At 42.7% G+C, this 14,804-nt stretch overlaps 1 protein-coding gene across 1 annotated transcript; it reads right to left on the bottom strand.

Moving 5' to 3' along the window:
• Positions 1-353: 353 nt before the first annotated feature.
• On the bottom strand, positions 354-14,804 carry PAOX (polyamine oxidase; the record flags this gene model as incomplete). Its single annotated transcript, XM_006147005.3, is given in 7 exon segments — positions 354-748; positions 2,203-2,360; positions 3,164-3,276; positions 9,274-9,526; positions 12,676-12,875; positions 13,617-14,103; positions 14,706-14,804. Coding segments are annotated over 7 exon segments (1,448 nt in total), but the record flags the coding sequence as incomplete, so codon positions are not given.

Raw genomic sequence — 14,804 nt, 5'->3', positions numbered from 1 at the left:
GCCCCAGCTTCCCACCACACTGTATCTCCCACAGAGGGAGTCGCCTGGGTCTTGCCCATCTTTTGTCTCCGGATATAGGAATGTCTCCCAAAGGCAGCTAGGTCCCACATGGCCAAACTGGTCATTTGAGTCCTGGACCTGTTAGCTTGAAAACTGCTCCAGATGCATATGACGCAAGCCCAAAATCCTGAGAGGCGAATGAAGGAGAAGGGATTGCAGCATGACCAACCCACCTGGAGGATGCTAGCTCACTTTCCCTCTCTCTCTCTGTCTCTGTCTCTGTCTGGGGGTGCATACGCTCTACAGTGAACCTTAAAAGGAAGAAGAAATAAAGAATGACTCTGGACACAAGGTAGCTTTAACATACTTTACATGCACAGCATCACCGTTGGCAGCCATACCCATCTCACACATCAGTAACACTTTTCACTCAGCTCAAGCTCCAGTGATAGATGTGAGAAATGAGATTTCCTCCGTTACCCAAAAAAAAAAAAAAAAAGAGAGAGAGAGACAGACTGTCATTAACATCCCCCAAATCTCAAGCCAAGTTGAAAACTATCTGTCAGAGGAAAGGAGGATCCCAGCAGAGCAGAGCAGGCAGGAGCCAAGCTCAAAGCCTAGGCCTGGGCTGCTGACCCTGTGAGTCCCACAGACTGATAAGGCGGTCAGCCTCTCTCCAGCCAGATAGCAAAGCTCCATGTGTTGTGGAGTAAAACGTCCGATGTGTGGCTTCCCCCGCAAACAGTATCTAGAGGTGGAAAAAAGGACCAGGGTTAGAAAGAATGCAATTCAAACAGCTAGCAGAGTCTGGGCAGAGAAACAGAAAACTAAGATCCACACACTTGCTCACACACATCCACCAATGAGCAACAAAAGCAACCATTGTACCCTGACAGCTCAGAATATGAATAGCGTTTGGTGAGAACGAGATTGCATAAACACCGGATAGTAATCTTACCAAAAATGCTGAATCATCTATGGGAAGGGAGAAGGGGAGACCTGAGCCTTGGGGTGGGCAGAGGAGTAGAAGAAAGCTAAAAACCTTATATGTCATACTTATGTATCATAGTGAGAAGTCAATCAACAATAACTAAACTAAAAACTCAAGAATTAACCAAATAAGCAAACTGAAAAAAGATCACAAGGCGAATATTAGATAATATTGAGGAATTATTGCTAATTTTTAAGTGTGATAATAGTATTATAGTTATATATCTTTTTTTAAAATAATTATTTAATTTTGTTATTGTTATTATTTTTTAATTTGTTATAAGGTACATGGGCTCACCAGAGAGAGAGAGGGAAAGTGAGAAAGCAAGTCGCCAAGTCCAGGACTCAAACCATAGTCAGCCACATGGGAGTCCAGTGCCTCAACCACCACACTACCTGCTGGCCCTATAGTTACGTATCTTAAGGGTATCCTTATCTTTTAGAAGAAAACAAAATGTGCGCAGGTGAAATGATGTCACATGTGAGACATGCTTAATGATAAGAACGAAAGAGGGTGGAGGCAGAGGAAGCAAAGATGGCTGTGGATGGACACCTGGTGAAGCTGGGGTAGGCATCCAAAGGTTCTACCTACGTTTGTATACATTTGAGAATTTTTATCATTTTTTTTCCTTGGGACCAGCAGATGGTATAATGATTACATCACTGGACTTCCACACAGTCAACCGTGGTGACTAGACTGGCAACTTGAAACATACCGGGAGCATTTGTGTGCATGCCCAAAATCCCAAGAGAATAGAGGAGAAGGGATTGCAGTATGACCATCCCCCAGGGATGATTTCTCACTTTCTGTCTCTCTGTCTCTGTCCTTCTGGCAAGTGTACATGCCCTATAGCAAAAATCTCTCAAAATAAAAAAGATGTGTCTTTTTTTAAGTGAAAGTATAAATATATTTTTTAGAAAGATGCTAAGTTTAGAAAGCAGTATCAGCTAGAAGCAGTCTGGGAAAGGGGAAGTAAGGCACCCTTCTTAAAGCTATTTTTGTTTCGCTTTAGCCAGCACTGCAGAATTCTGACTCTTAAGTTATGCATATGTATAATTCTGAAACAAATAATACATTTTAAAATTATCCTTAATTTCAAAAATAAAATGGCTTCTGAGTAACAGGGGTCTTAGCCCCACCATTGGTCACTTGCTCTGTGCTCTCTACAGCAGGACCCTTGATGCTCCCGTACCCAGGGCATGCCATCTTACCTGGCTCTTGGTACTGTCCTCGGGGAGGGGACGAGCCAGCAGGTCAATGTCATCCCCAGTGCTGCCCACGGCCACATAGCTGTAGGAGCCCCTGGTGTACGGGGCACTGTGCCAGCGAGACCTCAGCACGCTCTTGGGCTTGGGGAGCTGTGGGTTTCCTGAAACACAGAGACATGATATGTAAAGCCAGAACTCTCACTATGTATCTGCAATTGATTTTTCATTTTAAAGGCTGAATAGCTTAAAATGAAAGATACTACCCAGGCAAAATACCAAGCCACACAATGTATTCCTAAGAGTCTCTTCCTGTCTTAGCTATTCTACTCAACTCTGAACAAAAATACAGAACAAGCTGGGGGACTAACAGTTAGCGTAATGGCTATGTTGCTGGACTCCCATGTAGTCAACCGCAGTTGGAGTCCCGGACCCGGTGGCTTAAACTCACGCTGGTCGCATGTGCATGAGTGTCCAAGATCCCAAGAGGAGAATGGAGGAGAAGGGATTGCAGCGTGGCCATCCCCCCTAGGGGTTGATTTCTTGCTTTCTGTCTCTCTGTCTCTCTGGCAAGCGCATGCACCCTATAGCAAAAAAAAATCTCAAAAAAAAACAGAGAATAAGCTAATAGTCAACACCCTTCAAGGTGAGGTAGCCAAGTCTTGATTAGCCATCAGTTGCCTATAACAGTGATGGCCACTGCTTCTGAGCCTCAGCTTCTTCCTCTGTAAAAATCTGGTTGAGAATAACTGCATTTATTTTGGTAGCAGGTTTTAGAAAATGGATAATGTTTGCAAAGTCATGTCAGTTCCTCAGAGACAAGAATTGTTACTGACTCTGCTAATATGAGGAAGGATTGTCCCTGGAGATGTATAGAGCCAAATTTAGTTTTTGCCTTTTCTAAAGTTTCTGTCTAGAGATCAGACAACAAGTGCAAGGCTGTAACTTTGCCACACATGATAGGTACCTGTGACTCTCCGGAGCACCTGGGTTAGAGACAGAAGCACTTCTTCATCTGACAGAGTCTCCATAAACTCAGACTCAAGCCCAGCAATGAACCCACAGAGAACGTGGACAGACCTGTGCAAAGAGAAAGACCACTGAGACAAGTTACCTCCAGCCCAGCTTTCTGCCCCATCTCTCAGCAGACTCAACAACTGTGCTGGGAGCCCAACAACACCCACACAAAGAGTAGTCCACAGTGGAGCTTTCCTTGGGACTGCGATCTTCAAAGTATGGACCACAAACTCCTGAGAGTCCTAAGCTCCCATTAGAGACCAGTGAGGTCAGAACTCACTTAACACTTAGATGACATGTGTTGCTTCTACTACATTAACAATTGTACAGAAGTGCAAGGTAAACTGTCTCTTAGTAGAATCAAGCCAGAGACACAAACCACAATAACAGTCTAGTGGGGCCGGCAGGTGGCATGGTGGATGGGGATGCTGGACTCCCATATGGCTGACCCCAGTTCAAGTCCCGGACCTGGTGGCTTGCTTCTCAATTTCTCTTTCTCTCTCTCTCTTTGTCTCTGTCTGTCAAATTAAAAAATAATAATGACAAATGGAATTAAAGAAATAAATAGTTCTTTAAATAAATAAATAACAGTCTAGTATTCTTCAACATCATTAACATACAGGGAAAAAAATGCCAAATTCATTTGAGTTTGTTCTCGGTGAAGCATTAATTTATTAAATTTTGATCCTTGAGCAAATGTATTTTTAATAATCTGCATGAGGAAATGGGAAATAGGCATAAAACATATGTGATATGCAATAATCAGCAAGGACATCCTACATGCTATGTCTGAGTTGCCTGCTAAACTAGCCACTTCCTACAAGGACACCATTTTTACTGGGAAGAAAAACAACTGATAGATAAGAAAAACAATTGATAGATAGATAAGGTATTCAGATTCTGGTATTTGGCAGACATTTTTCTCAAAAATGAGCCAAGTGTGCCTGTCACAGGAAAACAATTAGCAAACAGTATTTACTGACAATGATAAAATCTACACTCTCAAACAAAAATCAGAAGTTTTAGAAAATCTGTATCTGACACCAAGAGCTTAACAGCCTCCCAATTCTGAAAGATTTTTCTGAGATCAGTGGTGACACTAATCAATTCTATTTTTTGATACTGTATAATATATCAATATTTGGCATACTAAATGAATCGCTATTTTATGAATGACCAAAATCATGGATAGGTAAAAGATCTGTTCAAAGTATAAATGGAGTTTAATGTCCCAAAGTTGAAAAAAATTCACTGATATGGTTTCAGGTATCTTATTTGGCCAACCCTTTACAAACTACCACTTTGAGTTTTGATGTACTGCCAAAAAATATCTATAATAACTTAAAAAACTATTTAAATATCACTCCTTTCTTTAAATCATATATCTGTGTAGAGTACTTCACATATTTCAATGAAATAATCACAACAGAATGTAGAAGCAGCTATTTTCTATCAGTAAATGTATTTTCTACTTTCTATCTTGCTATCTTCTATTAAGCTAAATAAAGAGATTTGCAAAAAAGACAAAATTTTGCCATTATTCTCATTAAATATTGTTTGAGGATAACAAAAACAAAAAAAAAGTGTTTGATAAAATAGTTATCTTTCATTTTTTAAATTATTTTGTTTAACTTTATTTATTTTATTTTTAATTTGATCAGAGAGGGCCAGAATGAGAGCAAAAGAGAGAAAATGAGAAAGCAAGCTACTGGGTCCGGAACTCGAAACTCAGTCAGTCATGTGGGAGTCCAGCGCCCCTAACCACCACACCACCTGCCAGCCCCATGTTATCTTTCATTTTTTTTAAAGGTGTAATTTATGGGGAACCAGCAGTTAGCGTAATGGCTATGTTGCTGGACTCCCACGTAGTCGACCGCGGTTCACGTCCCAGACCCGGTGGCTTAAAACTCACGCCGGGCGCATGTGCGTGCGTGCCCAAGATCCCGAGAGGAGAATGGAGGAGAAGGGATTGCGGCGTGCCCATCCCCTCTGGGGGGTGATTTCTCGCTTTCTGTCAGGATAATCTTCCAATTTTAGGACCCATAACCTTAATTCCACCTGGAACTTGTGATGATGTCCTTTTGCCATGTAACATGATTATCTTCACAAGTTCTGGGGATTAGGATCTGTATAACTTTGAGAAGCCATTTTTCCCTTCGGCAAGTTTTTTTTGTTTTTGTTTTTTTAGTTTATGGTTCAGGTTTTTATTTTTACCTTTACAATGTATAAATTTCTTTTTCAGCATGATTACTAATCAAAACAAAGACATTACTATCCACATCATCATCAAATAGGTTTTCATTTTCTTATTATTATATTTTTTATTCTTAATATTTTTTTAAACATTCAATTACTATACATCATTTGCCTTGTAAAGAGAATTTACCTAACATGAAATACTTCTGTAGTAATTTTTTGGCACACACTTTTAAAACTAGTAAAGTAAGAGGAAGATTAGTGCAAAACAAAAACTTGCACAATTGCACTAGATGAGGATGTCTTTTTTCCTACTTTAAATAATATTTTTAAGGTTACATGTCTCTGATGACTCACTGTCTTTGCTACCAGTGACAATATTCAAACAGCAAAAATTTAACCATTTTTTTATGATATGAGAATTTCTAAACTGTCTGGGAGAAAGGGCATAAAAGATAAGAAAATAATAGTAGCATAAGGAAGAAACTCAAAAGCTGGCAAGCATTCCTACCGTTCCAAATGTGCTATTTTTAGATCAGTTTTATATTATTTCTAATCTTAAGTGCATTCTCAAAGGTTACTTCACCTTTTCACACTTATCGATAGTTGTGAAGCCAAGCCCATGCAATATTTCTATCTTTGCATGCAATATCCAGATTCTCCTCAGTGAATAAAGTTTTACATATTTTATACTACTGATTCACTTAGAAACAGAATCATGAGTGAACTGACAATGAAACTGTCTTAAATTATACTCAGAGAGGTATAGTTAAAAAATCCCAACGGTATCTCAGGGTGAAATAGTTTAGGATGCCTGCCTGATTCTTCAAGGCTCCATTACATCAGAATTTCCTCTGTTGTGGCATGATTGAATGTCATGTGTGTAGACTCAGGGATGTCTAAAGAGGCTAAGATAGTTCTTCCAGCAAACCAACAATAATGAAAAGAGGATTATTTCTTAGATTCTGTGGACATAGTTAACTTTGTAGTTATCCTTATAACAACATGGAAGACATAAGCCCAGGACGTCCTGATTGGTTCTAGTTCTGGCTTCCATGGCAACCTACAGTCTGTGTTCTCTGGATGGAGCTCATTCATGGGACAAGCTGGGCCAGCTAGATTGTCCTTTATGCCACTGCTGCCCTTGTTAGAGTTCTACAAACTGGTGTGCCTCTTTTTTTTTTTTTTTTCTTTTTTGGATATACATTTTAATTTTAAACAAAATTATATTCTATGAAATAAAAATATTGTTATGCACATAAAAAACAACTCTGTCTTGAGTATTATTTTAATTTTATTTTTAAAGTTTATATTTTAAGTAATTTGTAAGTCTTTTATGTCTTTAATAACATTGATAATATTTCTCTAGAAATATATTTTTCCATATGCTATCAGTACTTGATTATATATTTATTAGGGCTTTTTTATACATTCAATTACAGCATATCATTACAGCATGTGAAATGAATCTTCTCAGAATCTCAGAGGCATTTCTGACATAAGCCAAGGGTGTGCTATCTAGATGTTTAGAAAGAATCACAGAAAGAGAGTTGAAATTTAGTCTTCTTATCTGTAAAATGGAGATAATCATAGCATGTACTACATGGGTTGTTATGAAGACTACATGAGTTAATATATATAAATCCCTATAGTTGTATTTCACACTTAATTTTACATAAATGATTTTGTAGTCTTTCTCATTTTTTAAATTATTTTGTTTAACTTTATTTATTTTATTTTTTATTTGATCAGAGAGGGCCAGAATGAGAGCAAAAGAGAGAAAATGAGAAAGCAAGCTACTGGGTCCGGAACTCGAAACTCAGTCAGTCATGTGGGAGTCCAGCGCCCCTAACCACCACACCACCTGCCAGCCCCATGTTATCTTTCATTTTTTTTAAAGGTGTAATTTATGGGGAACCAGCAGTTAGCGTAATGGCTATGTTGCTGGACTCCCACGTAGTCGACCGCGGTTCACGTCCCAGACCCGGTGGCTTAAAACTCACGCCGGGCGCATGTGCGTGCGTGCCCAAGATCCCGAGAGGAGAATGGAGGAGAAGGGATTGCGGCGTGACCATCCCCTCTGGGGGGTGATTTCTCGCTTTCTGTCTCTATGTCTCTCTCTGTCTGTCTGGCGAGCGCACACGCCCTATAGCGAAAAAAAACCTCTCCAAAAAAAAAAAAAAGAAAGAAAGGTGTAATTTATGGGACCAGCAGATGGCATAATGGTTATATTGCTAGATTCTCACGTAGTCAACTGTGGTTCGAGTCACAGACCAGTAGCTTAACACTCACGTCTGACACATGTATGTCCATGCCCAAAATACTGAGAAGAAAATAAAGGAGAAGGAATGTGGCATGATCATTGCCCCTGGGGGTGATTTCTCACTTTCTGTCTCTCTGTCTCTCTCTATTTCTCTGGCAAGTACACACACCCTGTAACAAAAAATCTCTAAAATTTAAAGAAAAAAATGTTTTTTATGGGGCCAGCAAGTGGTGAAGTGGTTAAGTCACTGGATTCCCACATGGTTGACTCCTAGACTGAAAATCACACTGGGCATATGTGTGTGCCTGCCCAAAATCCTGAGAGGAGAATGGAGGAAATGGGATTGCAATGTGGCCATCCCCCCAGAGGGTATTTTTCACTTTCTCTTTTTCTGTCTCTGTGTGGTGAGCACACGCACCCTATAGCAAAAACCTAAAAAAAATTGAAAAGTTATTTATGCTAATATGGAATAGATTCTTTACTGTCATCTTAAACAATAAATGTATTGAAGTTTCTCAGTTTTAATTTCTAATGTGGTAAATGTATAGACATAACCCACAGAAACAAAAGTTCTTTGAAATCCTCGGTCATTTTCAGGAGTATAAAATGGATCTTAAGGCCACAGAGTCTGAGAGCCACTATCCCAAGCCATGGATAGCATCCCACAAAGGTGTTCAGAGTTACCCAGGACCTGTCATCTCCACTGACAGCAACAGGGTACAGGCTGCAGAGCAGGGCCCAGAGTAGGTAGCCTATGTGACCTGTTCCACTGCTTACCAACAACCTCACTGCCATTTCCAAACTCCTGGAGTGTCAGTTTTCTCTTCAGTGCCAAGGAGATAAACAGGCTTCCCTCCCTCTATTGGACTGTTCTAAGGGCCAAGCCCCCAGCTGCCAATGGATGGCAGCAAAGAGCCATTCCTGCAGTTATGCCCTGTGTTCCAGGCTCAGAACCTGCTCAATCTCCCATCATGTCACTGAGTGGAAACGTAAAATTATGTCTGCTGTCTAACTACAATATGTTAACTTTGTATTTTAATCCTGCCAGAAAAATCAGTGCCTCCATTCCTAAATCATTCACGGTATTATCTTCTAAATTAGCACGTAAATCCATATATGTTGCTTTATAAGGCAGCTGAGCCAAACGATCTTGCCCTTCATCTCTAGGTCTATGATTCTATTACTTATATGTTTTGTTCAGTTATTGCATTGTGTTTAAGTATTGTCTCCCCAGGTAGAGACAGATCCATGTTTCAAATTTCTTCTGTATCTATAAGCCCCAGCTTCCTGAAGAATTTCAATAAATATTTTCTCACTGATTGACCATGCTTTGAATCTATTAGCATACTCCGGGCCCTAAGAGATGCTGACAACCTACATACAGTAGGTTTCCATCTGTCCCTGCAGCGGGCTGGGCCCAGGGTGTCGGTAATCAGTGTGTTGGGGATCTTGTGGGATTCGTCCAGCCATTAATCCCTCTACATATGCCTCAAAATGAGCCAACACACTGCTGGATCCTAAACCAAACTAAGACTTGATTAGTCAGCCCACTCAGAGCCCATACGGAGGCTTCCTCAGAGCCACTTGGGAAGTGTACATACTCAAAGGAAGGCAGGACCAAAAAGCCAATGAGCTTCTTGAACCAGGCGTCCTGCAGTGCAGGGGTGACGTTCTCCAGGGGCGACATGTCCTCCCACACCACCTGGATATGCTGGCAGTCTGGCTCCCAGAAAGGCTCCTCAAATTCCAGGAAGATTTTATTGTTGGTCCCAAAGCCTATTTTTCTGATTGCTTCTGCCTTCTCAGTGGGCAGTGGCGGCTCAAAGAAGGTGTCCAGACGTTCTTTAAGAAAACCTGGAATTCATAATTGGACTTGGCTTACACCACATAAATCTTATACAAGAAGCAACAGCCAACAGGAACCCACACTGATTCCACTCAGAGTAGTCAGGGCTTCCAAATAAATCTAGGACACAGATGAAGCTGGCTCTGGACATCAGGACTCAAAGTCTGGGGTGACTAGCACTGTAACAGGAGGAACAAGAGGGGTCCGTCCTATAGTCACCAATAGTCACATAGGGACATGGGTACCAAACTGCTCTGTTAAGGACAACTCAGGACCTGCAGTTGGCATAATAGCTATGTCACTGGACTCCCATGTAGTCGACCGCAGTTTGAGTCCCAGACCCAGTGGCTTAAGCTCACGCAGGGCACGTGTGCATGCATGCCCAAGATCCCAAGAGGAGAATGGAGAAGGGATTGCAGTGTGGCCATCCCCCCAGGGGGTGATTTTTCGCTTTCTGTCTGTCTCTCTGTCTTTCTGGTGATTGCAAGCACCCTTTAGCAAAAACCTCTTAAAAAAAAAAAAAAAGGACAACTCATTCCTGAGCCTTCTGTCTTTCCCTGTCTTCAAGCTACACTGCTCAAGCATTAGTTCGGAACAGCAGTTAAGTACATAGACTTTATCCAGAGGCTACAGAAAAACTAATCTGCATGTTAGGAAAAAAAATAGCCCAAAGACAAACAACAACAGAGCAAACAAATAAAGAAGTCAAAGAACAGTATGAACTATTTGCTGGTCAGGAAGTGGCATGGTGGTTAAGGCACTGGATCCCATACGGCCAGTGTCTGGTGGCTTGAAAAACATGCCTGGCACATATGCATGTATACCCAAAACCCACAGGGGAAAATGGAGAAGAAAATGTGGAGCAACCATTACTCCTGTGGGGTAATTTCCCACTTTCCTTCTCTCTGTGTCCTCTGTCCCTTTCTGTCCCTCTCTGGCAACTTTATACACACATGGCAAAAATCTAAAAAAAAAAATTTTTATAATTTGCAATACATGGTAAAACCCAATATCCTTAAGATACCTGCAAGTCAGAAAAAAAAACAACAACAACAACAACAACAACAACAACTCAACAGCTCACCAGGCAAAGGTTATCAACGGTCAGTATAAATGGAGAAACGGGCACTCTAACATACTATAGCCACAGGCCACAGTGGGTCACAATGCCATTTCCAGTTGTCCCATCTGCTCCTATCTTTGACTCAGCAATTCTTACTACTAGGTACCTTCAGATAGATTCATACAGTTTTAAATGCACATGTAAAACACTATGTGAAACAGAAAAAGTACAAAGCACTTAAATTTCCACCAGTATTTATTAAATAATGATGTCTACATACAGAAAATACTATGTGGCTCTAAAGGATAAAAGTGACAAGTGAGGTGGCTTCTTGGAACAGCACTGGCACAGTGATTAGCACTCAGTAGACTTAGTAATTATACATTGCAAAAAAAAAATAAGCAAAGTCACTAGAGTTTAAAAAAAAGTGTTAGCTCTATATGGGGGAGGTCTTCAAAAAGTTCATGGAAAATTATGAAAAGCTACACATAGGTTTTAAATGTTTTTGCACCAAAATAAGCTCTTGTACTTTGATCCATCTCCATGAACTTTTTCAAGTCCTCATGTATATAAATTGAAAACACTGACAAAAAGCTTAAGGGGAGATAAAAAATAAAGGGCAAACCACACAGCAGAAGTTCATGTGTCTAATACATCTAGTATGATTCCATTACTATGTGGCTCTAAAGGATAAAAGTGACAAGTGAGGTGGCTTCTTGGAACAGCACTGGCACAGTGATTAGCACTCAGTAGACTTAGTAATTATACATTGCAAAAAAAAAATAAGCAAAGTCACTAGAGTTTAAAAAAAAAAAGTGTTAGCTCTATATGGGGGAGGTCTTCAAAAAGTTCATGGAAAATTATGAAAAGCTACACATAGGTTTTAAATGTTTTTGCACCAAAATAAGCTCTTGTACTTTGATCCATCTCCATGAACTTTTTCAAGTCCTCATGTATATAAATTGAAAACACTGACAAAAAGCTTAAGGGGAGATAAAAAATAAAGGGCAAACCACACAGCAGAAGTTCATGTGTCTAATACATCTAGTATGATTCCATTTGTGGAACACAACAAGTTCTCAATGGACACACAACACAGTAACCACAGCTACCCCAGGCTAGGGGAGACTCTTGCTTTTCATCTCACACCCTTTTACCACACCTGGATTCCCAAGTCAGTTCTGGTGCTTGCTAGCTTTGTCAAGTTGAGCGATTAAGTGACTTTACTCTCTGCCTAGACGCTTACACTTGTCAGAAAGGGAATGTGACAGACCTCAAGGTTACCATCAGGAGTGACTGACATAACACAGGCAGAGGTTAAAGTCAGTGTGAAGTTGGCCTGAGACACCTGTCTAGTCAGCAGCAATTACTCTAGCAACTTTGTTTTCAACTATCTCCACCTTTTCTGAGACTGTCAAACAACTTCTCAAAAACTTCTGGCCGAGGGACCAACAGTTAGCATAATGGCTATGTCGCTGGACTCCCACGTAGTCGACCACGGTTCGCGTCCCAGACCTGGCAGCTTAAAACTCACGCCAGGCACATGTGCGTGCGTGCCCAGGATGCCGAGAGGAGAATGGAGGAGAAGGGACTGCAGCGTGACCATCCCCCCTGGGAGGCGATTTCTCGCTTTCTGTCTCTCTGTCTCTCTCTGTCTGGCGAGCGCAAGAGCCCTATAGCAGGGGAAAAAAAAGAAAAAAAATACTCTCAAAAAAAAACAAATAACTTCTGGCTGAAGTACCAGATCTGGAATTAAACAGACTTATACATATATATGGCTACGGCTACTTCTATGGCTTATCACCAGTCCAAACCTTAACAAAGTGCAATTTCATTCATTTCTAGAGGCCAGCCCCCTTTCCATTTACCTCCAAATAAGCACATGTTTATTTGAATTTTTTCTGAATATAAAATTCTTAATTTCAAAGCATACAACTACTACTATAATAATTTCTCCTATCTGAAAATTATTAGAACGAAAATGTGAGCTTAACTGCCAAGCAAATACCCCAGGGTCAACGGAGGCACAGTAATGCCAAAGACAGCCAGGACAGGCATTTGAATTAATAACATGACAAGAAAAATGGGCTCTACCTAAGGGCACGGTGACTATGACGTGATGTGCTGGGAAGTGGTCTCCATCTTCACATTCCACCAACACTGGAAATGTCTCCCCTGGAGATGTGGTCTCTTGGAAGGATCCATTCCAGTGAATAGTCTTCACAGGCTTATTGAAAACCATCACGTCCTTTGGCAAGGAGGCCATTATGCAGTTTGTGAGTCCTTGGTAACCCCTAGGAAAGATGGAAGTGTTGATGCTGTTCAGAGGCCCAGCCCCTAAGATGGTAACACTGATGGAAAGAGGCCCTCCACGCTCTCTGTCCTGATATACAGGGCATCACTTAGGGCCTGGACGGAGAGTAGGTGTGGACTCTGCGTAGCACCCCTGGCTCCACTCCTGTGGTTTTGAGAGTACCACAGGAATGTTAATACCAGCTTCCCAGGTTACTAGAAGGATTAAGTGAGCTAATTATCGCAAAGCTCCCAGGTAATCTAGAGAGAACACCAGCTCCCTCCTAACTCACACCAGAGTTCTTATTCTGTGCAGTCACAAATGCCCACTGCCTGGGGCTGCCAATACCAAGGCAACACCTGGGTAGGACAGCTCAGCAGAGGGGATAATTGCACGTGGTAGGAGGCAGCCACCCTGCCACAGGGCAAGGAACCTGTTTGGCCCCCTCTGCAGCTGAAATCCCTAACATCACACTATCAAGTAAGGGCCTCAGTAAATATTGGAGGGAGAAAAACAAGATGTCTTATCTTTTAATGACTCTCTTGAAAATAACTTTTTGTTTTCCTTAAATGAGCAAAACTAGGGGACTGAGCTACCACCTTCTCTAAACAGGGAGGGCAAATGGCCTCGGGTCCCTCCCATGCCACCTCTGCCTCCCAAAGCCCGACTGCAGCCCAGCCAGCCCTTTGGTCCTGAGGCACATCGAAGGAGGCCTGGGTGGGAGGAAGGAGCATGCACCTACCCAGAAAAGGTGCAGTCGAGCCCTGGCAGGACGGTGTACTCCCCAAAGGGTGCAAGAGCAACCAGGTCCATGCTGTGGGTGCCACTCACGCAGCATTCCACATTGAAGAAAGTGTTCAGGACAGCCAGCTTGAGCTTCTTGGTTTCCTCCGCCTCTGTCCAATTGGCCATGTGCTGACCAATCTCCTTCTTGAGGTACTCTCCAACACTGGGCACTGGTGTCTCTGTTGCACACAGGAACTCCCGAGTCTGGTCTATCAAACTATAGAATAGACTGGCCATCTCTGCCACCAGTTCCAGGCTCACACTTGCCCCAGAGCTCGTGTAGCTCACCGAGGGCAGGCCCACATGGCCCCCTGTCTCTATCAGTTGATTCTCCTCCGACAACTCCTTTTCCCCCAATAACCCATACTGGGCAGCCAGCTGGAACACTGGGTTGCCCTGGGAGGGTCCATGGATCCAATGTGCACCTATCTCCACTACCCCACCTGGAAAGAGACAGAAGTGTCACCTGCAAGACCCCTCCACAGAAAAGTTACCCTAAGCCCTTCTGGACCCCACCCAACTCTGCCCTCTCCAACCATGCTCTGAAGACCAGCTTGAGGGCACCTGGTCCGGAGGGCAGGGCCCCATCAACCCTGGTTTAAAGGGAATATCTGAAAGGAGACAGAGAGAGAGAGTGTGTGTGTGTGGTGGGGGGGGGGGGGGGTGGTGGTGAAGGGTGGCCCCTGCCTTCTAAGAACAGCCTAAAGGAGAAGGGGGGAGGGACCATCGGACTGGGGAGGGGGTAAGAGGGGTAAGAGGGCTACCTGCGGGACAGAGCCAGGCAACTGTGTAGAATCGCCAGTTACCTTTCCCGGCAAGTTGAGTCCTAGCTATTAATAACTGGGAAACTGAGTTTCCACGTCGGTGAACTTTGTATGCTTAAGTGGGTTGGGCGGGGGATTCACTTGGGAACCAGAGAAGACTTCCGGGCGGGTTAACCCTGGGCGCACGCCGGGCCAGAGAGGCCGAGTTCGGGTGGACCCGGTTGGTTCTGGGAGGGGGTTCGGAAACGGGTTCCACGAAGGGGTCAGGAAGGGGCGGTTACCGAAACTGCGCTCGGAGCGGATGCGGCCGCCGGCTAGGGCTGTGGCCTCCAGGACCCGCAAGTGCTGGAAAGCCGAGTGGCTGCAGAGCCTCTGAGCGG

This window comes from Tupaia chinensis, unplaced genomic scaffold (genome assembly GCF_000334495.1).
Source record: "Tupaia chinensis unplaced genomic scaffold, TupChi_1.0 Scaffold000197_1, whole genome shotgun sequence".
Taxonomy (NCBI): domain Eukaryota; kingdom Metazoa; phylum Chordata; class Mammalia; order Scandentia; family Tupaiidae; genus Tupaia; species Tupaia belangeri.
This window is presented reverse-complemented; position numbering and strand designations above follow the sequence as displayed.